Source organism: Henckelia pumila, chromosome 3 (assembly GCF_033568475.1).
Source record: "Henckelia pumila isolate YLH828 chromosome 3, ASM3356847v2, whole genome shotgun sequence".
Lineage (NCBI taxonomy): Eukaryota > Viridiplantae > Streptophyta > Magnoliopsida > Lamiales > Gesneriaceae > Henckelia > Henckelia pumila.
The window spans coordinates 93,311,218-93,336,554 of NC_133122.1; the positions used below are offsets into that span (position 1 = coordinate 93,311,218).

The following is a 25,337-nucleotide window of genomic DNA, read 5'->3' on the forward strand; positions in this document are numbered from 1 at the left end:
CTGTTTTGCAGGAGCCAGTTATTGAGCTGAAAACATTGCTCAAGCATCTTAAATATGTTTTCCTTGGAGGAGGAGAAACATTTCCATTTATCATCTCTAGCTGTTTGGTCGCCGAACAAGAGGAGCAGTTTTTCTAAGTGTTAAAGGAGCACAAGACTGCTATTGGATGGACCATTGCAGACATCAAAAAAATCAACCCTTTTAAATGCATGCATAGGATTCTGATGGAGGAAGGAGCAAACCCCTTGTGTCAGCCGCAAAGAAAGTTGAACCCACCTATGATGGAGGTGGTGAAGGCCGAAATCATCAAACTCCTTGAAGTTGGAGTAATTTACCCCATCTCTGACAATCAGTGTGTTAGTCCTGTCCAAGTGGTTCCCAAGAAAATCGGGATTACTGTTGTGAAGAACAAGGATGATGAATTGGTTCTCACCCGCATTCAAAATGGGTGGAGGGTTTGTATAGATTACAGAAAATTAAATGCTGGAACCCGAAAGGACCATTTCCCTTTACCCTTTATTGATCAAATGATTGAAAGATTAGCATGTTATCCTTATTATTGTTTTCTTGATGGATATTCTGGTTATTTTTAGATTGCAATTGCACCGGAAGATCAGGAGAAGATGACATTCACTTGCCCGTTCGGCACCTTCGCGTATCGGCGTATGCCCTTTGGACTATGCAATGCACCGGCCACATTCCAACGATGTATGGTTAGTATTTTTTCTGATTTTATTGAGCACATATTAGAGGTTTTTATGTATGATTTTACTGTCTATGGTGATTCATTTGATAAATGCTTGTCTAACCTAGATCTTGTCCTTAAGCGGTGTGTCGAAACAAACCTGGTTTTAAATTATGAAAAATGTCATTTTATGGTTGGGCAAGGTATTGTTTTGGGTCATTCGTCTCATCTAAGGGGATTGAGGTAGATAAAAGGAAAATTGATATTATTCAGTCTTTACCTTATCCCACTTGTGTGCGGGAAGTGCACTTTTTTCTTGGCCATGCAGGTTTTTAGAGGGGATATATTCAGGACTTCGCCAAGATTTCATCTTCCATGTGCAAACTGTTGCAAAAGATGTCCCGTTTGAATTTGATGATTCATGCAAAGCATCGTTTGACAAACTTAAGGACTCATTGACTTCGGCACCAATCATCCAACCACCGGACTGGAGCAAACCATTTGAAATAATGTGTGATGCTAGTGACTATGCGGTAGGAGTAGTATTGGGACAGAAAGTTGGGAAAGCATCGCATGCCATTTACTACGCCTTGCGCATTCTAAATGATGCCCAACGAAATTATTATTCAACTGATAAGGAGCTCTTAGCTGTATTATTTGCTTTAGAAAAATTTCGTTCTTATTTACTTGGTGCTATAGTTATTGTTTATTCTGATCATGCAACTCTTCGTTTTCTGATGGCGAAGAAGGAGGCAAAGCCAAGGTTGATAAGATGGATACTGCTCTTGAGCGAATTTGATGTGAAAACCAAGGATAAAAGAGGAGCATATAATCGAGTAGCTGACCACTCGAGCCGTCTGATTCATATTGATGAGGAGCTGAGCTTGCAAGAAGAATTTCCTGATGAGCAACTATTTTCAGCGAGCACAGTATTACCCTGGTACGCACATATCGTAAATTATTTGGTTACTAAAGGATTTCCTTCTGAATTTTCCAAAGCACAGAGAGATAAGGTCCGAAGCGATGCTAAGTACTTTGTGTGGAATGACCCATACTTGTGGAAACACTGCGCTGATCAAGTCATACAAAGATGTGTACCTGCAAGCGAGGTAATTCCTATCCTCACGTTTTGTCACTCTTATGCTTGTGGTGGGCACTTTGGAGCAAAAAGAATAGCGAGGAAGGTGTTAGACTGTGGATTTTTCTGGCCATCCATATATCGAGATTCTTACATTTTCTGTAAGTCATGCGCACAATGCCAAAAGACAGGTAATATATCCCAGCGAAAGGAGATGCCTCAGCAACCCATTTTAGTTTTTGAATTTTTTTATGTATGGGGCATCAACTTCATGGGACACTTTCCTAGTTCACATGGATTTATTTATATATTACTGGCTGTGGATTATGTCTCAAAGTGGGTGGAAGCTAAGGCCACACGTACTGACGATTCAAAAGTGGTTGCAGAGTTTATCAAGCATAATATTTTCTCTAGGTTTGGGATTCCAATAGCCATCATCAGTGATAGAGGAACGCATTTCTGCAACCGCACCGTGGCGAGTTTGCTGAAAAAGTACCATGTGACTCACAAGATCTCTACTGCATATCATCCACAATCCAATGGCCAAGCTGAAGTTTCAAATAGAGAGATCAAATCTAACCTAGAGAAAACAGTGAATCCAAGAAGGAAAGACTGGATTTTGCGATTGGATGATGCTCTGTGGGCCTAAAGAACTGCGTACAAGACACCAATTGGAATGTCACCATATCGGCTGATTTTTGGGAAACCGTGCCATCTGCCAGTGAAATTGGAGCACAGAGCCTATTGGGCTATCAAGACTTTTAATATGCAGATGGATGATAGTGGGGAACACAGGAAGCTGCAATTGCAAGAATTGGAAGAAATCCGCAATGAAGCGTATGTCAGTTCCAAGATCAACAAGGAAAAGACAAACGCCTTCCATGACAAGATGATATCTAGAAGGGAATTCAAAGTTGGTAAGAAAGTCCTTCTCTACCACTCACGACTTTGGTTATTCCCAGGTAAGCTGTGTTCCAGATGGATTTTCCTTTTTGTTATTACAAATGTGTTTTCTCATGGTGTAGTTGAGATTCAGAGCTTGGAGACCTCAAAGATATTCAAGGTGAATGGACAGCGATTGAAACATTATCATGAAGGGGTCCAATCGAACGACGGAGAGGACGCGGATAATCTAACACTCGATGCTCCGCCAGATATTGACTAAATCGTAGCATACAATCGAGCTATAGACTGTAAATTTAGCGCTGGCTGGGAGGCCACCCAGTGTTCTTTTTCTTATTTTTCTTATTTTATTTTATTTTCTAGTTTTATTGTTCATTGCATGTTTTTTTTTTCTCAGTTTCGAAAAATTCCAAAAATATTTTTTGGAGCTCGCTCGATCGGTCATCTTTAACCGATCGAGCGAGAATTTCTCTAGACAACAGAACTTTTGCAACTTTTGTTTCGCTCGATCAGTCATCTTTAACCGATCGAGCGAGAATTTCTCTGCCCCTTATTCTTTTATTTTCTTTGTCTCGTTCGATCGGTCACTTTTAACCGATCGAGCGAGACCTCTGCTAACGCGATTTAAATCGCGATTTATTCCCTCTCTCTTTCAGTCTTTTTTCCTTCTCTATTTTTTTGAAATCCATAAACCCCCAAACCCTTACCATCTTCAATCTCGTTCACCTGCTCTTTCATTTGCAGGCACACCCAGAATCCACACCACATAACACATGTGCATCACCGACTATCTGCTCCAATCAATCTCATGTCGCCATCGCTCCTGTCTCCCCGTGAAGGACGCCACACCAGCCGATCCTACTCCACTGATTTCCTCCAGCACTTGGCCGCTAGCAGTCGTGGTCCTCATTCTTCGAGAACCATCCACCACCATCCCCTATCAACCGGCAGTTTCAATCTGTTCAGCCGGCCCTCTTTCTCCGATAACTGCTGCTCACGCCGCCATCCGTGTATTTTCTATCTTAATCTTTGCTATTATGGGACCAAAAAGTGGTCGTTTCACAGGGGAGTCCTCTACTCAACGAGCCGTGGCACTCGATTCTTCACAAGCCCTCGCCGGTAAATTTGTTAGCCAAGCGGCACTTGATCGATACGATCTCGCCAAGGTACACCGCTCTCCTATTCCCAAACGCGGATTTGAACTCGCTTATTCTGATAGCGAGGTTTATCGTTTTATTGCACAACGTGGTTGGGAATTATTTTGTAAACAACCGCAAGCCGTTGTAGTCCCTATTGTGATTGAATTCTACGCTAATGTTGCGGAGAGGACCGATGGAAAAGCCTTTGTTCGAGGTAAACTGATTTTTTTTTTTTAGCCAAATGAGTTGAATTCTCTACTTGAGACTCCGGACGTTGATGACACCTTTTACCAGAGCCTCAAGAACGACCCGAATTTGGACGAGGTTATCACCCAACTGGCTTACGATGGAGCTTCGTGCCATGATCCCATCTCCTCCCAGTTCTTCAAGTAGCGCTACTTGAAATTGACCCCGGCTACATGGTACATTTTCCTGACCAGTCGTCTGATGCCGATATTTCACACGAATGATTTCAACCTTGACTTCTTGAGCGTGCTTTACTTCTCTACGCTCTTGATTTGGGTTGGCCAATCAATGTGGGCCGTGTGATACACAACGAGATCCGTCGGTCGGTATAATCCTCCGCTTTGGGTCTCTACTTTTCGATAATCATTTCAGCACTGTGTATCCGCGTTGGTGTTCCCACTCACTCCGATGAGGAATGGTTGCAGCCCATGCGCCTCGTGGATAAAGCCGCGGTTGATGCTAAAAAAGCCTACCGGGTCAAGCATTTTGTGCACGATGGTCAAGTTTCTACCACTGGTGCTCCTCCTCGTCCACCTCCACCCTCTCGTCACACCACCACTACTACAACATAAATTGTAATTCCCCCAAGTGTAGGTTGTCTGCAAGTAATATACTCGTGAGTACGAGATCGATCCACGGAGAGGATGCTGTAAGTTTAATTTTAGCAATGATATATTATAGATGGAAATATTATTATAAAACTTCAAATACACAAATTATAAAATTTTCAAGGCTTTAAAGGTTCATTGTTGGTTTATTTAAGATTGCTTGACAAAAATAAATAAAAGAAACTAAAATAATAATAAGCATAAAAGAACAATTAAATATTTAAACAAGTATATCATATAATATAGTTCCCACTATAATAATATCAGATTAACCGATATTTAATACATGGTACCCATAATATATATATATATATATATATATGTAAATGCATAAATATAAATTGACATAAAAATAAATGTTAGATCAAATCACAATATATTATTTAGAACAACCGGCAGAACCACACTATTGTCTAAATAAAATATATGACCTTTTTTATGTTAGATGCGAGAAAGTAAATGTTAGCTGCGGAAAAGTAAATGTTAGATGCGAGAAAGTAAATGTTAGTTGCGAGAAAGTAAATGTTATATCAAATCACAATATATTATTTAGAACAACCGGCAGAGTCACGCTATTGTCTAAATAATATATATGACTTTATTATAAATTGATACATATATTTATAGTATATAATTATTGTTGTATTTATTGTATCATTGACCGGCTAAATCGTTTTGATTAAAATCAACTGGCAAGCGTATCAGGTCAAGTTATAATATAGTGAATAAAATTCGAATGTCGAACCCACAGGGACTGTATAATTATGACTACCAGAATATATTTATTCCTACTTAATCTAGACTAATAAAAAATAGCGATTTTAGATTTTAAACTAATAATTAAAATTGCAAAAAAAAATTAAATTAACTAAAACGCAGCAAGAAAATTTAGATTTAATTCAAATATGGGAAAAGTTCGATCAAGGACTCACGTAGGTACCAGACAATTCATGTAACAAGCAGTCGATTTAAGACTCAGACTTAATCTTAATTCACGGGAATTTTCCTAATTTGTTCGAAGGACTATTTCTAGAACAATCAAACCTATTCAAATATTGATGAACCAATCTTTCGTAATTCTAATCAAATTTGAATGCATGAATAGCTGTGAAAATTCAGTTTACACCCAAACCGCATAATGAAACCGAATTCTATTTCTAGTCAGTTTTACACTATGTTGAATATCAAAGTGATCAAAATCTAAACCTCCTCTGTCGACTTGGAATCGAATAACAAGCAAACAAATAACTGGCCAAGAAATTTTCAAGACAAATATAAATTCGATAACCAATAAAATCAAATCAAGTCTGAAAATCTAAAATAAACAAATCAAGTTTTCTACATAAATTGTCTGGCCCAATCATGTGGCCTTGATCGAAAAAGAACTACTACTCACTAATAAACATAATTAATTAAAACCAAATCTAAAATCATCAACTAAAGAAAATACGAGAGTAGAAGAAAATCTGAAGAATTTGTTCAGCAGCCGCCGTATGCTTCGCGCGTACTCAAAAGGAAAAAAAGTCTGCAAAAAGATAATAAATTTTCTATTTATAAGTCCGCGCCAATTGGAATCCTCGTAAAACTAAAATTCTAGGATTTTGTGTCTCGCGCGCGCACCTAAAATAAACTGTGATTCCTTAAACGCCTCGCGCGCGCGGCTTCCCTGAAACTCTCGGGTTAATTCTTCTGCGCGCATGCGGGGCAGGAGCTCGCCCGCACGCGCATTGGTCTGGATGCCTTTGGAGATTCCTTCTGCAGCGCGGGCGCGCCGCCCGCTTGACTTCTTGCGACAAAGTGGCGCGGGCGCGCTACTTAGTAGCGCGGGCGCGCCATCTGTGCGCAGAGATTTCGCAGCTATGGAGTGGGCGCGCTGCTCGGCAGCGCGGGCGCGCGTCGCGGCGTCTGATTCCAAAAAAAAACTGATCTTTTCTGCACTTTCTTCAAAACCCACAATGCTTTGGGACGTTTTTCCATCAAAATACCATTCAACAACATCAAAACTTCAAAATAACTTTCCTCAAAACATCAACCATTTCAAATATTTTGAATCAAAAACCCTCATTCAACTTTTACCCCAACAATCTGATTTCTTGCCTTCAAATCATTCAAAACTCAATAAACTTGAACCGAAAACATCAGGAATGCTTCTCGTATCACAATCAAGCAACATACTCATAAAATTTTCAAGAAAACATTCCTAGATCATCAATCAAACTGTAAGGTCCAAATCCACTAAACTCACTTACGATGATTTTAAAATAATTTTTATGATTTTATGCCATAAATTGTTTAACTTATGATTTAATGATTATGGTTTCATGATATAATTATTTTATGTTTAACGCTTTCGATAAAGTTAATGGTTTCAGGTCGAGTTTGATTTTGGAATCATGGGACGAGGCTAACCTACGAACGAGATGATAGAGCGTATTTTTACGAACGTTTTAAGTATAATATTGATATGTTTTTTATGTATGAGTCGGGGGATGGTATTTTTATCAGACGAATCGTGATGGGTGACTGACTGCATTTTAGAGATGAACACACATTATGTATTGAATGATCATTATCCTATGTATCTACCCGGTTCCCCTCCCCATTACTTCCCATGTCCCCTTGTTCCCTTGACTCTCTCTTCTTCCCTATCCTCTACACGATTCTTTCCCCTTATCTTCATTCTATCATCTTCTCCTTCTTGTTTCTTTATTGAACCTTCATGGTTCTTCAAGAAAGTCATAAGCCAAAGTTCCAAATCTCGTTCTTGGTGTTGTTAGCTCATTGCCAAGAATCCGAATCAACTTCGTCTTCATTTCAAGGCAAGTACAAATTTAAAAGATTTTGAAACCCATTCAAGCTATTATGTATTTTAATATGAATTGTTGTGTGTTGAAATATGTATGCATGATTTTCAAGAATTTCAAGAGCATGATGTTTTGATATTTTAATGGTTTGAAGAACATGTTATGTGATGGTACGAAATCGTGAAGCTTAAGTCGTTCTTGTCAAGTTATTGAGTTTGATTCAAGAGATACATGTTTATTTTAAAGTTTTGATGAGTTCCAGAGGTTCTAAGATATGTTTTAATTAAAGTATATAGCTAGAGTAATAGAAAATATCATATTTTGAAGTATTGAGTTAGTTTTAGTTAAAGCATTGAAATGTTGCTTGTGCTCGATTGTCTCGAATTAGCGACACTCATTACAATTTTGAAGATAAATATTAGTGTAATAATTAAAATGATACGAGGCCAGTTTTATTGGAAACATAGCTTATTTATATACAACTTTCATGTTTTGAGTTTTATCAAAATCGTTTTGGAAGATTGGTCAAAATCACCCCAAAGTGTGTCGAGTGTTTTGATTTCCCGGCAGTGAGACATCTGGGGAGAATGAGCATAACGTTTTACTGAAAACTCCAATTGAAGTGAGGTTTTCTGCATTAGAAATCAAGGATTAAGAGATACAACTTTCATGTTTATCACTTTTCCAAATTCTGGGCTCAAGAACTCGAAATATCAGTGTGAATGCATAGCAACTGCAGTGCAGCAGAACTGTCAATGCGCAAGTATAGCGCCCCAACGCTTTTCTTTCAGCGCTGGAGCGCTGTAGCCTCGAATTAATTTTCTTAAGTTTTGATTTTAGGGTCCTAAATTCATGGTTATGATCTTTTAAGGCTTCTAAAATATATATAAGAGTTTCTATGCAAAAAGTTTCAAGTTTTAAGCCAAGAACGAAAAGAACGACTTACGTGGATTGATTACTCTATGTGATTCATGTAAATGTCTAAGTTTCATTCATGAAACGTATGTTCAATATGAAAGTATGATTTTTATTATCTATGACATGCATGAAGTAATTGATTAAAGTTTTATGTTCATGAAATGAAAGTTATGACGGAATTTACGATGAAACAATGATGTTTCATAATGAATGAAATGATATGATGAATGATGTTAAGATGAAGCATGATATGATATGTTGATGCATGAAAATATTTTGATGTCTTATGTGTCTTTGTGGTGGCAAACACGGGATTGGTGCTCCGGTTTGGGCTCCGGAGAGGGCCTTTCCAAACATGGCTCATGAGACAGATAAGTACACGGGACTGGTGCTCCGGGATGAGCTCCGGAGAGGGCCTTTCCAAAGAACGAATGTTATGAGGCTTAGTTCCATATGCTTGTTGATCAACAAGAAAAGGATGAATGTGTCCATTATGACAGTTGCCACAATTTCGCATAATTCGTCACCAAATGATGAGTTTATGTTATGTTATGTTACATTTAAATGATATTTGAAATCTCACGATTTTAATGCATATACTTGCTGAGTCTTTAGACTCACTATACTTGAATGGTGCAGGTAATGGGGATGACATTTATGCATATGTCGACGAGTTTAATGTCGGACATGAAGAAGAGCAAGGAGTCGGACCGGCGGGCGATGCATGAGTGTGTTCATAGTTGAGTGTGATATGCTATTTCTTGAGTTATTTGCAACTTTATGATGTATTTTAAGGTTGTAAACAAGTTTTATAAATTTTAAGGTTTGGATTTGGTTTGTAAACTATTCTGAAATGTTTTAAGTAAGGTTTGATGTATGCATACATCTTTCAAAAAATTTCTTTTCCGCGTTATTGTAAGGTTATGTTAATTTTGTAACATCTTCATCGGTTGAGGGTGTTACAGTTTGGCATCAGAGCAGTTCGCTCTGGGTTTTCTTGAAACATTCATGCATACTCGCCACGACTCCAACGCTCCGTCTTCATGTCTGTAAGTTATGATGTTTATTCGATTATGTGTATGACAATGCGATGAGATATTGTATACATGTTATATGTTAAAGTATATTTATGTATTGAATCGTGACTGAGCGATATGGATAATATTGGATTTTAGGACTATGGCATCACGTAGGGGAAATAACACCAATGCCAACGTCAATGCCACTAACAACAACCATAATGATTGTGGGCCAGATAGTGAGAACAATCAAAACAACCAGTTTTTGGCGGGATTAACTGCTCTGCTTCAAGAGCAAAGCTGTGCTCAGGGAGCTCAAATCCAACAGTTGCTTCAAGCCCAGACAGCTAATGCTGGAAATAACCATCCTGCGGCTAATCAAAACCCTATCTACAAAAGGTTCTTAGAGTTGGGACCACCTGAGTTCAAAGGAGAGACTGATCCTTTGATTGCGGAACAATGGTTCCAAGCTATGGAGACTGCTTTTGAATTCATGCAGATCACGGATGCGGATAGATTGAGATGTGCCACCTATATGTTCCATGATGATGCTCGTGTTTGGTGGAATGGAGCCAAAGCAGCGTTGCACCTAACCACCCTTACTTGGAATGGATTCAAGGATGTGTTCTACGGCAAATATTTCACGGTGAGCACCCGAAACAGGTTGGCTAGAGAGTTTTTGGAGATCCGTCAAGGAAACATGTCAATTGCGGAGTATGTAAAGAAGTTTGAAAGGGGAAGATACTTTGTACCGATGATTTCTGGTGATCCTGCTGAAGAGTTGAAACACTTTACAGAAGGGTTGAATGCCTTCATCAGAAAGGATGTTAGACTAAGTGGAGCGAAAAATTACAAAGAAGAGGTAGATCAGGCCATGCTGTCCGAAAAGGACAGAAACGATATTATCAGAGAGTCACAGGCAAAGAGATCTAACTATCAGGGTCGAGACCAACAAGGAAATTCTAACAGAAAGAGGCCGTACCAAGCCCCTCCCCAACACCGACCGTACCAACAACAACAGCCTCGACCTCATGGGCAGAAACAGTTGGCTCTGCCAGCACCAAAACTGGCAAATGCACCAACAGCTTGTCAAAAATGTGGAAAAATTCATTCAAGCCAATGTATGATGGGAACTGGTGTATGTTATTTGTGCAAACAACCAGGACATTTTGCGAAGGAATGTCCCCAACAAATAGGACCGGTCAAAGGCCGAGTGTTTGCCATGACTCATGAGCAAGTGGACACAAACTCAGCCATCGTCATAGGTATGATTAATGTTTCCAGTATTCCTGCTCATATCTTAATTGATACTGGAGCTACACATTCATTCATATCTGTTGAATTTGTTAATAAATCGGGTTTGGTATCGGATAAGTCAATTTTGGGGTTTAGTATATCTTTGCCTTCAGGGGAAGAATTGAGTAGTGATTTGATTATCAGAGGATGCAGTATACAGATGCAAGGTCATGAGATGTATGCTGATCTTATTATCCTCAAAATGTCGGACTTTGACGTGATATTTGATATGGATTGGTTGTCTTGTTACGAGGCTACCATAGACTGTAAACGTAGGATGTTTTCCTTGAAAACTAAGGATGGAGAAACGTTTCTATTCCATGCCACACCGAAAAATAATTCATCTCTTTTAATTTCAGTAGGTAAGGCATGACAACTGTTGAATAAAGGATGTGCAGGTTTCCTTGCAAGTGTCACTTGCGACCAAGAATTACCTCGACCGAAACTTGAAGACGTCGAGGTAGTGAGAGATTTCCCAGAAGTATTTCCTGATGATATTGCAGGATTACCTCCAGCTAGGGAGGTAGAATTTGGGCTTGAATTAATGCCCGGAACCCAACCAGCTTCCAAAGCACCATACAGATTAGCACATACTGAAATGAAAGAATTGAAGGAGCAACTACAAGAGCTACTCAATAAAGGCTTTATTAGACCGAGTATATCGCCTTGGGGTGCACCGGTATTGTTTGTCAAGAAGAAAGATGGGTCTATGAGACTGTGCATCGATTATAGAGAGCTGAATTGAGTAACAGTGAAGAACAAATATCCACTGCCAAGTATTGATGATTTCTTTGATCAGTTACAAGGGGCAATAGTATTCTCCAAGATCAATTTGAGATCAGGTTATCACAAATTGAAGGTGAAAGATGAAGATATTCATAAGACAGCTTTCAGGACTCGTTATGGCCACTACGAGTTTTTAGTCATGCCATTTGGAGTTACCAATGCACCAGCAATATTAATGGATCTTATGAACAGAGTGTTTCAGACTTTTTTAGATTAGTTTGTCATAGTATTCATAGATGACATACTGATTTACTCTCGTAGTTCAGATGAGCATCGTCAGCATCTAACTACAGTCTTGCAGATTCTGAAAGAAAAACAATTGTTTGCTATGTTCAGTAAGTGTAAATTTTGGCTGGAACAGATTGCATTTTTGGGTCACATAGTTTCGGCTAAGGGAATAGAGGTTGATCCAGCAAAGATAGAAGAAATTAAAAATTGGGTTACTCCAAAGAATGCTACAGAGATACGGAGTTTCTTGGGATTAGCGGGTTACTATAGGAGATTCATTCAGGATTTCTCCAAGATAGAACTGCCACTAACGTCATTAACTCGCAAAAGTGTGAGATTTGAATGGTCTAATCAGTGTGAGAAAAGCTTTTTAGTGTTAAAGAAAAAGTTGATAACAGCACCAGTACTAGCCATACCAGAAGGAACAGGTCGATTCGTAATTTATACAGATGCTTCCAAGAGTGGATTAGGGGTTGTCTTGATGCAAGATGGAAAGGTGATAGCATATGCTTCACGACAGTTGAAGATTCATGAAAAGAATTACCCTACCCATGACCTTGAATTGGCAGCAGTTGCCTTCGCACTCAAACTGTGGAGACATTACCTTTATGGTGAGAAGTGTCAGATTTTCACTGATCATAAGAGTTTAAAGTACTTCTTCACCCAGAAGGAGTTGAACATGAGGCAGAGAAGATGGCTCGAATTGGTGAAAGATTATGACTGTGATATTAGCTACCACCCGGGTAAAGCTAATGTAGTAGCAGATGATTTGAGTCGTAAATCTGCAACCTTTAACAGAATGACAACTCAACAAGAGTTGATTGCAGATTTTGAACGACTCAGATTGGAAGTAGTTGAGCCGATGGAAGTTTGTGCCCTATCAGCCTTAACAATGGTTCCAAGTTTGCTCGACAAGATTCGAACAGGCCGGGCTTCAGACCAGCAATTATTAACTTGGAAACTTAAAGATGAAGCTAAAGGGGGTGCATTGTATACAGTGAAGGATGGGATCGTGCATCATAAAGGAAGAAAGTGGGTACCAGCAGTAGATTCACTGAGGGAAGATGTGATGACTAAGGCTCACACTGTACCATATTCTATTCATCCAGGGAGTACAAAGATGTTCAAGGATTTACAGATGCTATACTGGTGGCCAGGTATGAAGAAAGACATCGTTAAGTTTGTTAGCGAATGTTTGACATGTCAACAGGTCAAAGTTGAACATCAAAGGCCAGCAGGACTTCTGAAACCATTACACATTCCCACTTGGAAATGGGAAGATGTCACCATGTACTTTGTGATTGGACTGCCAATTACACAACGAAGAATGAATTCAATATGGATAATAGTTGTCAGGTTGACAAATTCAGCTCACTTTTTACCAGTTAGAAACAACTTCTCGATGAATCAATATGCAGAGTTGTATATTCGAGAGGTAGTTAGATTGCATGGAGTTCCAGCAAGGATAGTCTCTGACAGGGATCCCAGGTTCACATCGAACTTTTGGAAGAGTCTACATCATGGATTGGGGACAAATTTTGCTTTCAGTACAGCTTTTCATCCACAAAAAGATGGACAATCTGAGCGAGTGATTCAGATACTGGAGGATTTACTTAGGGCTTGCATGATTGACTTCGGAGGAAATTGGGAATCGAAGTTTCCTTTAGTGGAGTTCACATATAACAATAGTTATCAAGCTAGCATGATTGATTTCGGAGGAAATTGGGAATCGAAGTTTCCTTTAGTGGAGTTCACATATAACAATAGTTATCAAGCTACTATTGGAATGGCTCCTTATGAGGCTTTGTATGGGAGAAAGTGTAGGACTCCATTGCATTGGGATGAAGTGGGAGAAGGAGCTGTATTGGGGCCAGAAATAGTGCAACAGACAATCGACATGATAGCAAAAGTCAAGGACAGAATGTTGACAGCACAGAGTCGACAGAAAGGCTACGCCGATAAGAGGCGTAGAGACTTGGAGTTTCAGGTAGGTGATCATGTGTTCTTGAAAGTGTCACCTTGGAAAGGAGTTTTGAGATTTGGGAAGAAAGGAAAGCTGAGTCCGAGATATATAGGGCCTTTTGAGATCCTAGACAAGATTGGAGAAAGAGCCTATCGATTAGCATTGCCTCCAAATCTAGAAGGAGTACACGACGTCTTCCATGTCTCGATGTTGAGGAAGTATATCTCAAATCCTTCCCATGTCATTCGTCATGAACCAGTTCAGTGGACGCCAGACTTGTCATATGAAGAGGTACCTATCCAAATTTTGAATACACAAGTCCGGAAGTTGAGAAACAAAGAGATCAAGATGGTAAAGGTCTTCTGGCGCAATCAATTAGTGGAAGAGGCTACTTGGGAGACTGAACAACATATGCGTAGCCGATACCCAGAATTATTTGGTGAGTCAAATTTTGAGGACAAAATTCTTTTAAAGAGGGTAGAGTTGTAAGGTCCAAATCCACTAAACTCACTTACGATGATTTTAAAATAATTTTTATGATTTTATGCCATAAATTGTTTATGTTATGATTTAATGATTATGGTTTCATGATATAATTATTTTATGTTTAACGCTTTCGATTAAGTTAATGGTTTCAGGTCGAGTTTGATTTTGAAATCATGGGACGAGGCTAACCTACGAACGAGATGATAGAGCATATTTTTACGAACGTTTTAAGTATAATATTGATATGTTTTTGATGTATGAGTCGGGGGATGGTATTTTTATCAGACGAGTCGGGATGGGTGACTGACTGCATTTTAGAGATGAACACACATTATGTATTGAATGATCATTATCCTATTTATCTACCCGGTTCCCCACCCCATTACTTCCCATGTCCCCTTGTTCCCTTGACTCTCTCTTCTTCCCTATCCTCTACACGATTCTTTCCCCTTATCTTCATTCTATCATCTTCTCCTTCTTGTTTCTTTATTGAACCTTCATGGTTCTTCAAGAAAGTCACAAGCCAAAGTTCCAAATCTCGTTCTTGGTGTTGTTAGCTCGTTGCCAAGAATCCGAATCAACTTCGTCTTCATTTCAAGGCAAGTACAAATTTAAAAGATTTTGAAACCCATTCAAGCTATTATGTATTTTAATATGAATTGTTGTGTGTTGAAATATGTATGCATGATTTTCAAAAATTTCAAGAGCATGATGTTTTGATATTTTAATGGTTTGAAGAACATGTTATGTGATGGTACAAAATCGTGAAGCATAAGTCGTTCTTGTCAAGTTATTAAGTTTGATTCAAGAGATACATGTTTATTTTAAAGTTTTGATTAGTTTCAGAGGTTCTAAGATATGTTTTAATTAAAGTATATAGCTAGAGTAATAGAAAATATCATATTTTGAAGTATTGAGTTAGTTTTAGTTAAAGCATTGAAATGTTGCTTGTGCTCGATTGTCTCGGATTAGCAACACTCATTACGATTTTGAAGATAACTATTAGTGTACTTATTCAAATGATATGAGGCCAATTTTATTGGAAATATAGCGTATTTATCTACATCTTTCATGTTTTGAGTTTTATCAAAATCATTATGGAAGATTGGTCAAAATCACCCCAAAGTGTGTCGAGTGTTTTGATTTCCCGGCAGTGACACATCTGGGGAGACTGAGCATAAAGTTTTACTGAAAACTCCAATTGAAGTGAGGTGTTCTGCATTAGAAAGCCAAGATTAAGAGCTACAACTTTCATGTTTATCACTTTTCCAAATTCTAGGCTCAAGAACTCGAAATATCAGTGTAAATGCATAGCAACTGCAGTGCAGCAGAACTGTCAATGCGCAAGTATAGCGCCCCAGCGCTTTTCTTTCAGCGCTGGAGCGCTGTAGCCTCGAATTAATTTTCTTAAGTTTTGATTTTAGGGTCCTAAATTCATGGTTATGATCTTTTAAGGCTTCTAAAATATATATAAGAGTTTCTATGCAAAAAGTTTCAAGTTTTAAGCCAAGAACGAAAAGAACGACTTATGTGGATTGATTACGCTATGTGATGCATGTAAATGTCTAAGTTTCATCCATGAAACCTATGTTCAATATGAAAGTATGATTTTTATCATCTATGACATGCATGAAGTAATTGAGTAAAGTTTTATGTTCATGAAATGAAAGTTATGACGGAATTTACGATGAAACAATGATGTTTCATAATGAATGAAATGATATGATGAATGATGTTAAGATGAAGCATGATATGATATGTTGATGCATGAAAAGATTTTGATGTCTTATGTGTCTTTGTGGTGGCAAACACGGGATTGGTGCTCCGATTTGGGCTCCGGAGAGGGCCTTTCCAAACATGGCTCATGAGACAGATAAGTACACGGGACTGGTGCTCCGGGATGAGCTCCGGAGAGGGCCTTTCCAAAGAACGAATGTTATGAGGCTTAGTGCCATATGCTTGTTGATCAACAAGAAAAGGATGAATGTGCCCATTATGACGGTTGCCACAATTTCGCATAATTCGTCACCAAATGATGAGTTTATGTTATGTTATGTTACGTTTAAATGATATTTGAAATCTCACGATTTTTACTGCATATACTTGCTGAGTCTTTAGACTCACTATACTTGAATAGTGCAGGTAATGGGGATGACATTTATGCGTATGTCGACGAGTTTAATGTCGAACATGAAGAAGAGCAAGGAGTCGGACCGGTGGGCGATGCATGAGTGTGTTCATAGTTGAGTGTGATATGCTATGTCTTGAGTTATTTGCAACTTTATGATGTATTTTAAGGTTGTAAAGAAGTTTTATAAATTTTAAGGTTTGGATTTGGTTTGTAAACTATTCTGAAATATTTTAAGTAAGGTTTGATGTATGCATACATCTTTCCAAAAATTTCTTTTCCGCGTTTTTGTAAGGATATGTTAGTTTTGTAACATCTTCATCGGTTGAGGGTGTTACACACTAGTAGAATTTATGCCTTTTACTTCGCATATTAACTGAAGTCGTAGATAGATAAGTACCGAAGTAGATGCACGTGAATTAATAGGTATCATTTTACTTCGCTTAATAACCGAAGTATTAGGCATGAAATTACCGAAGTAATAGGGTACCATTTTACTTCGCTTAATATTGGACCGGTTCTGAAGTAAAAGCATGCCTTTTACTTCAGCATTTACATTATGTGACGAAGTAATATAACATCTATAACTTCGCCATTTACGTTGACTGACGAATTAAATGCGCGTATTTTACTTCGGCAGTTTTCTTAAGTGACGAAGTAATAGAACATATATGACTTCCGTTGATTCATTAAACGACGAAGTAATAGAACATATAAGACTTCGGTATTTACATTGAGTGATGAAATAAATGCTCTATTTAACTTCAAATGTTATGTAACTTGGCAAAGTAAAAACATGCCCTTACTGCAGCAGTTTCATTAATTGACGAAGTAATAAAGTACATATGGCTTCGGCTTTTACATTGATTGATGAAGTAAAAATATATGTATCACTAAATCAACATTAAACAATTTTAATTAGATACAATAACACCATTAATATATATATATATATCTGAAACGTAAAATACACTAATTAGATTGATAAATTATCCATCCAAAAGTACATCCATCAATAAAAAATTATGCATCCACGAGTATTTCTACAAAAGATTGATAAATTATCCATCCAAAAGTATATCCATCAATAAAAGTATTATGCATCCCAACGTGCATATGACCAATTTATGAACCTACATAGGAGTAGACGAATTCGCTTCATTCACTTCTAATTTCGTCAAATTGAGCTTGGTCGTAATATTGGTTCCTGATGGATCCTGAATACTGAAATGTAAAAAAAATAAAATACATTAGAATAAAATTTAAGATCGAGGATTCATATTTGCCAGTTCACAAATAAGGGTAACGACATATGCAGGTACTGATCACAGGTTGTCATTGCAACAGATGATTAAATTAAAACATTACTAAATTGAAAACACAGTACTCTATCAAGGATACATATATATTTGTCATTTCACAAATAATTCCAACAGCTAGCTAATGAAAAGCTTGAAGCTTCAACATAATAGATCTAAAAAAAAATTAAATAAAAGTATTTATGGGTCTATAGCATCACAAGCCTTGCCTCGACCATTTGCAGCACCAATTATTGAAATTCTTGCAATCTTATTCCTTTTTCATATTACGTTTTTGGTTTGGAAATGAGTGCTAAATTTGCAGAAGTAGGGAGGCAGAGAATGCGAGAACGAATGGACAGGTGGTGAGAGATAGAGAAATAGCCAATAAGTGCAGAATCAAATGCCCAGAACATAGAACAGTCGCACGAAATACCATTGACCCAATCCAAACTAGAAACAATAATCCATACATCATAGAGCAGTCGCAAGTAGTCTCAGACAATTTTGATTCCAACATTTATCAGCATGGAATAATGGCCTTTTTCGTACGAGAAAATATGATATAAACCAGCGAGCAAGTACAATATGTCAATATCTCTGAAAAAGAGTTGTTTAAAAAATAATTATAAAACCCTTTCACCACTAACAGTGCTAAGACAGAAAGTTTGGAAAGAAGAATGCCAAAAATGCCAACTTCAAAACAGAGCCTACCATAAATGCCAACTTCAGATTCATTTATGAGCAACTAAGTAGCAAAAAAGGATATAAACAGATTTTCACGTAAACCAAATCATAAAATGAAAAGAAAACTCACCATTTTATCCAAATGTAGATTTTCACATTCAACTATATCTTTCATATACTTCATCACACAAAATCCGCATTCAACCGAACCACTTTGTTTTATATTACCCTACAATGAAATAAAAAAAATATTTCAGCAATAAGTTTAGAAAAAAAAAAACTGAATTAGGTAAGAAAATGAGTAAAGTTCTCAAATATAATATAACACTAAAACACCATCCCTAGTCCCTATAGTACAGTACTTTAACGCCATCAAAATATTGCAATCACATTCATGTTTTCATATGTAAGCACAACACATACCGTCAATTGTTTAAAAAGTGGCCCTCTAGGAATACCTCTTGAAGCATTGTACATCTTGACCCCACTACATTTGATAAAGTCAAAAATTATTTTTTTTTCATATGTATAAGAGAATTGATTTGTCAACATAATCTACTACCTACTTTGTCACTATCTTTTTCCATTCCTCATCTCGACATCTGTTAGTAGTAGAGTCCAGCAAATAGATCATATTTTTATCTTCATTCACGATAGTCAAGATCCAATGGTACCTGCAAAAAATAAAAAAAAATATAACATTGACTATCATGCAGTATGAATTTTTATATAATTAAAATCATACCCAGTGTTGTATGGGATGAGGCATATGCTGTCTCTACACACTGCTTCCAACTGGTTAGCAATATGTTGTGATAAGTGGCTGCCATCTCTGTCAATTGGGCATGTAGGTATGTGGCCAGGATCCACAAATGAAATACTATCAGCCCGGTTTGCTTCCTTCAAATATTTATAGAGGTGACTGCAATAAAGATTACAAACACGATGAGAAATCTTTTCAAGAGTGACAAGTTCCAAATAAAATATTTAATATGCAAACATTGAAGTTTAGACACAAAATTACCCCATATAAACCAAAATATGTCCGGAACCTATCTCTCTCATCTCCATAAAGGATATGATATCTTGTCTCAGCAACCGTGATCCTTGAGGACGTCCAAACATAGCATCATCAAACTTCACGTAGATGCTGTCATATTCATCCATCAACCTAACAACATACGAGTATATATACTTGCATGCCATGGGTAATGTTTTTTCAACGTCCTTGAACTTCTCACGCTGACCAACAACATCCGAAATAGCAAATGATTGCTGTCTCTCCTTCTACAGAGCAGCAAGCAACATTCTTATGTCATGAACAAAGCATGTGCTTAAAAGAAATCATAATGCACAAGCAAAGAATAAGATGGGAGTGAACAAAATCTTCAACACGAAATCATATTCCCGATTATTAATCAAAATGCATCTCTTCATCTCAAATAAACTTCAACCAATGATCTACACATGTAGAGTGCAAGTGTATTATTCGTGAGAATATTTCTTATAAAACCAATAAGTATACAAATCAAGACAAATGCAAACTATTTTTCCTTGAATTTTGTAGATGGAGATCATACAGACACACACACATATATATTCTAAATGTTAGCAATAAAATCATCTCCTCTCCCAATTTTCATAATTAAAAATCAGTATACTTGGTCACAATACCTTTTTCTTTGGAAAAATTACCAACTCTTTAGGCCAACCAACAATGGCTCCAATTGCATCAGTAACGATTGTTGGTCCAGACTTAATTGGGATTGGAAGCATTGCTGTTTCATCTAAAACAACATCAACAGACACCTTGAAGTTCTCTTCCCCAAGTGGAACATTGTGAATCATGACATTTGGGCCTCCCTCTGATATTACTGTGCCATACGCCACCACATTTTCACATTTTTTGACGGCAAGGTGGCATTTTTTACCCTTTAAGAACAATAAATTATTATATATACATATGTAAAATGTGATTAAAAAAATCAAATTTCCCGTGAAACATATGAATATCGAACCTTCATGTCAGGAGGGCCGCATTCATAAAAATCTTCCAAATCCTTGGACAACTTTGGGTCCATATCCTTCGATTGTTTTTGCTTTGGACATTGAATTTCTGAGGACTTGTTTGATGCTACAATCTCAGAACTTCTATCATTGATGATTGGCAAAACACTAGCAAGTTGAGCCTTCAACTTCTCTAATTCAGCCTTCAAAAGTCTAGTCTCCTCCAATTGTTCATTGATGTTTCCCGTCGTAGTTTTCTGGAATGATTCCCTCTTTTTTCTTGGAGTCTTAAAAAAAACGTGAGGTTTTACAAATCCTCCCACACCTCGAACCCTTCCATGGTGTTCCTGACTTCCTAAGGAAGTGGTTAAAACATCATTCATTCCAGAAACCTTGAATTCTCCTTTTTCATTTTTCTCCAATAAGTCATCCTACAAATGAGACATAAAAAATCAATCGAAAAAATTTAATATATCTAGGGAATATGGTGATTGATAAAACTAAACATTTACAATTTTTTCAGCAACTTCTGATGTGTCCGGACTCGTAATGATTCCAGATTTGTCTTCACGAGCTTTACGCCAAAGAATCGATCTATCAACTACTTCGTCTTCAGCAATTATATTTTTCTCCCTCTACAATCCCAAAATTTTCATCTTACGAACATTAATTACTTTCTGAAAATGAAAAATAGAATGATGCATAACTTACCAGTTCAGCCTCCAATCCGATGTAACCCTTACGAGACATTTTGTGGTGATATCTACAGTGCATTGTTCGTTCTTTTTGCTTTTCGTGAGTAGCCTAAATCATTTTGTTCATAAGTTTAAGTATGGAATTAATAATTTTTAAAAGAAACATAAAAATTGTCATCAAAGTACCTCCCATGATGGATCTAGTCTCGCATTCACAAATTCCTTCCAATCTGCTATTGGGAGTTGATACTGACTAGGCGGAGAAATCAATTTTTCAGGATTATCTCTGTTAGGCCAAACAAATCTGCTGGTCAATTTGTTTTTGAAATCTCGCCATTTCTGAGCTGCTGAACTCATCACCGAAGACTGACTTTCTGGCGCTACCTCGAAGACATTCTGCAACAGAAAATGTTGGATTTTATTTCTTATGATATATACCATTAGGTGAAACTGTACAATAAAATAAGAAATGTTCATCAAATAGGTAATTAAGGTTGAAACAATTTAAAGTTTTACTATTTTTCAGAATTGGTTAGCTGGATCTAATCATAAAAAAACATGCTACACTATCATTATTTTAGTAATAAAGAAGTTCCAGAAATAATCAATCATCACTGACCGAGTACAAAGTAGAAGCATACACATATCATGCCTAAGATTACAACAAGAATTGTGTAATGCATAACTTTCAAAATGTCAGAATGACAAAGTATAATGAATGGATGCAATTAATTTTCATATTTTCCTTAAGCTATCAGACTAAATTATTCTTAACAAAATCAGAAATAAAGGAGGAAAAAAGGCAACATAACAAAATAGTTATGGTCCAATTATAAAGGGCAAACAACTAAAGTCAGCTTATGGATAATCAAGCAAGATTGTAATGCCATTATTGAAATAAAATCTTGAACTCACCGATATCTCTTCCCACACTTTTTGTTTGATGTTTTCTGGAACATCAGGCCACGATTTTATATTGATTGGCACCATAGATCTAGCAATGGATCCAATGTATGATTGTAGTGCCCTACCATTTGCATTGTATGCTGGCCGCCCCATATCATCATAATCGATCTTCGTTTTTTTTCCCCATCTTGCAGCTGTACTTACTTTAGCCATCAATGTAGGGCCTCGCTTCTTTTGAATATTTACATGATGTAATTCTCCATCAGTAAGCCCAAGTTCCTCTTCATCTCCATGATTTTCATCAACATCTAATTCTTGAAGCTGCTCAACTGAAACTTTCTTTTTATGTTTTCTTTGACTCATTATATATGTTTAACACTGCATAAATGTTTTGAAAACAAACGTTAAATAAAAATGATAACACAAATGTCATAAATAATAACAAGAATTCAAAAGACACAAATAATAACAATAAGAAAAAATAAATAAATAATAACAATAATAATAATAATAATACTAATAAAAGGTCATAACATATGTTTTTACAACACATAAAGTGTCTTTGCTTATCCATAACAAAACATGGCATAAAGTACAAAACATCATTTTTTCTTGTTCGTTTCCCAGACACCCTCGTTTTCCGCTCTAAAGTATCTTTCGTGAATAGGTATATCATGAGTCTCAACATCATCAATTGGTAAAGACTCTGGAATACTATTCCAACCATCATCCTCCCCCTCATAGCACCTATTTGGCACTGGGAGCACAATTGACCATCCTTTTTTTGATGGGTCATCAATATAAAAAACTTGATTGACTTGACTTGCAAGGGAAAATTCATCATTCTTGTGCCCTATTTTGTTCATGTTGACCAAAGTGAAGCCACATTCATCGTTGTTTATTACTCCCTTATCATTTGCAACCCAAGCGCACTTGAAAAGAGGAACTTGAAATTGATGATAGTCTAATTCCCATATTTCTTCAATTACTCCATAAAAAGACACATCAGCAATCAAGGGATTTTTATCTTTGGCACTACAGACAAGCATGGTGCTGGCAACTAGAGAAACCCCACTGTTTTGGCAAACTCTATCATCATCCCGCGCCTTTGTTTGGTATAAGTTGCCATTTATCACGTAACTACTGTACTTAATGACTTGCGCGCGTGGTCCATGAGCTAGCCATGTCAATGTCGATGTCGTTCCACCATTGCAACTATCTATTTCAGCAGCCACCTAACATGTATTCAATTAGAAAAGAGTGATTAAAATACTAGATAAAACATGCTCACCGCAAATTCTTTAATAAATATTTTTTCATCTAACTAACCTTTGCGCGAAACCAGTCAATGAACCTCTTATTGTGAGCATCTTGTATCCATTTTTCATCTTTCTTTTTTTTCGGAAACATGGACTTCAAAAAGATTTTATGTTCACTGTGGAAATATTATGTATAATATTTTTTAATAAACATATTTTGATAGTCACAAATGTGCAGAATTATATATTAATGAGTTGAACTGACATTATGTAGGGAGATACTTCTTCTGTATTTTCCAGAACAGTCAAATGTGCTTGTTGCATATCACTTTGCGGCACTACAATTGGTGTTTTGCATGCTAAAAATCCAGGAACATTGGATTTGGGGTCTCGGTTTGATTGAGGGACCCCAACAGGATCAAGTCCGTTGAGGTATTCAGAACAAAACTCAATTGCTTCTTCCGCTGAATATCTCTTAACAATGCAACCTTCAGGATGTTTTCGACTGCCAACATAACTCTTAAACACCTTCATGCATCTTTCGAATGGATACATCCACCGAAAGTAGACAGGTCCACATAATCGGACTTCTCGAACAAGGTGGATTGTTAAGTGCACCATAATGTCGAAGAAAGATGGGGGAAAATACTGCTCCAATAAGCAAAGTGTAACAACCAAGTCAGATTGCAGCTTATCTAACTTGGCTACATCTATAACCTTGCAACAAATATCTTTTAAGAAAAAACATAATCTTATGATGGTGTATCTAACATGTTTTGGCAACGCATCACGAATGAGTATTGGTAGGAGTTGCTGCATTAGAACATGGCAATCATGGGATTTCAAGCCAGTCAACTTCAGCTCAGACAAGCACACAAGATTCTTCGTGTTCGATGAGTAACCTTCTGGAACTTTTATATCCATTAATGATTGGCACACTTGTAACTTCTCTTTTTTTGTGAATGAGCATGCAGCAAGAGGAAGATATGTTCTTTTTTCTCCAAATTTAGGTGTCAATTCAGGCCTAACTCCCATTTGAAGCATGTCCAGCCTAGCTGCCAGATTGTCCTTAGATTTTCCTTTAACATTCATCAAAGTATTAATGAGGGATTCAAAGACATTTTTCTCTATGTGCATCACATCGAGACAATGCCTAACATGAAGATGTTTCCAATAAGGAATATTGAAAAAAATTGACTTTTTCTTCCAACATTTTTTAAAATCTGTTTCCCCTAAATATTTTTCTTCTTTGCTGTCTTCCACATTATTCACCTTTGATTTTTTTCTCTTTTTACCTTTCACACTGACCTTCTTTCCAAAATCACATCTTATGTCTGCAAGCTTGTCAAACAAGGCAACCCCAGATAATGGTGTGGATTTTTCTCCATGTTCTTCCATGCCATTGAATTCCTTAGTTTACCTTCGATAGGGATGAAACATTGGTAGGAAACGTCTATGACCAACAAATGACATTTTCTTCCCATTTTCCAAATGATTTGCACAAGTATCTTCTCCGCATACTGGACATGCATAATAACCATGCGTAGTGCATCCACTAAGGTTACCATAGGCAGGAAAATCATTAATGGTCCATAATAAGACTGCTTTAAGGGTGAAAAACTGTCTTTGATAAGCATCATAAACGCCATCAACTCCTTCCCACAATCATTGCAAATCTTCAACTAGCACCTCGAGGTAAACATCTATATCATTTCCTGGTTGTTTAGGCCCTGAAATGAGCATGTTTAGCATGATGAATTTCCTCTTCATACACATGCTTGGAGGAATATTATAGGTGGTCAACATGACTGGCCAGCAGCTATACCGACTACTAAGATTGCTATGAGGATTAATGCCATCAGCTGCAAGTGCTAGGCGAAGATTTCTTGGTTCACTTTCGAAGTCGGGCCACATATGATCCACCAACCTCCAAGATGGGGAATCAGATGGATGACGTAACTGACCAGCAACTCTTGTGGTTTCTGCATGCCAAGTTAAATTCTTTGATGTCTCTAAAGATTTGAACATGCGCTTAAATCTTGGTATGGGAGGGAAATACCACATCACCTTGGCAGGAATACCTTTCTTCTCAATGTTCTTCTTGTTTAGCTTCCAACGCGACGATCCACATTTAGGGCAACTTACACAGTCCTTATATTGTTTCCTATAAAGAATGCAATCATTGGAACAAGCATAGA

At 37.3% G+C, this 25,337-nt stretch overlaps 4 protein-coding genes across 4 annotated transcripts; 1 reads left to right on the top strand and 3 right to left on the bottom strand.

The window, feature by feature from the left end:
* The first annotated feature begins 224 nt into the window (after positions 1-224).
* On the top strand, positions 225-2,928 carry LOC140889227 (uncharacterized). Its single transcript, XM_073296939.1, has 7 exons — positions 225-425; positions 594-663; positions 751-829; positions 1,014-1,335; positions 1,432-1,869; positions 2,536-2,680; positions 2,789-2,928. Exons 1-7 carry the CDS (start codon positions 225-227, stop codon positions 2,926-2,928), a joined length of 1,395 nt encoding a protein of 464 aa, XP_073153040.1.
* Positions 2,929-17,445: 14,517 nt separating this feature from the next.
* LOC140889229 (uncharacterized) lies at positions 17,446-19,102 on the bottom strand. The gene is made up of 5 exons (XM_073296940.1): positions 19,018-19,102; positions 18,839-18,914; positions 18,696-18,759; positions 18,403-18,501; positions 17,446-17,511 (listed from the first exon to the last, which is right to left on the bottom strand). Exons 1-5 carry the CDS (start codon positions 19,100-19,102, stop codon positions 17,446-17,448), a joined length of 390 nt encoding a protein of 129 aa, XP_073153041.1.
* Positions 19,103-19,795: 693 nt separating this feature from the next.
* LOC140889230 (uncharacterized) lies at positions 19,796-22,243 on the bottom strand. Its single transcript, XM_073296941.1, has 6 exons — positions 21,890-22,243; positions 21,161-21,370; positions 20,991-21,083; positions 20,792-20,914; positions 20,291-20,710; positions 19,796-20,204 (listed from the first exon to the last, which is right to left on the bottom strand). The coding sequence occupies exons 1-6, from the start codon at positions 22,241-22,243 to the stop codon at positions 19,938-19,940; spliced, it is 1,467 nt and encodes a 488-aa protein (XP_073153042.1). The 3' UTR covers positions 19,796-19,937.
* A 239-nt stretch (positions 22,244-22,482) lies between these two features.
* Positions 22,483-24,537, bottom strand: LOC140889231 (uncharacterized). The gene is made up of 4 exons (XM_073296943.1): positions 24,435-24,537; positions 23,422-24,218; positions 23,210-23,293; positions 22,483-23,115 (listed from the first exon to the last, which is right to left on the bottom strand). Exons 1-4 carry the CDS (start codon positions 24,535-24,537, stop codon positions 22,483-22,485), a joined length of 1,617 nt encoding a protein of 538 aa, XP_073153044.1.
* Between the last annotated feature and the right edge of the window lie 800 nt (positions 24,538-25,337).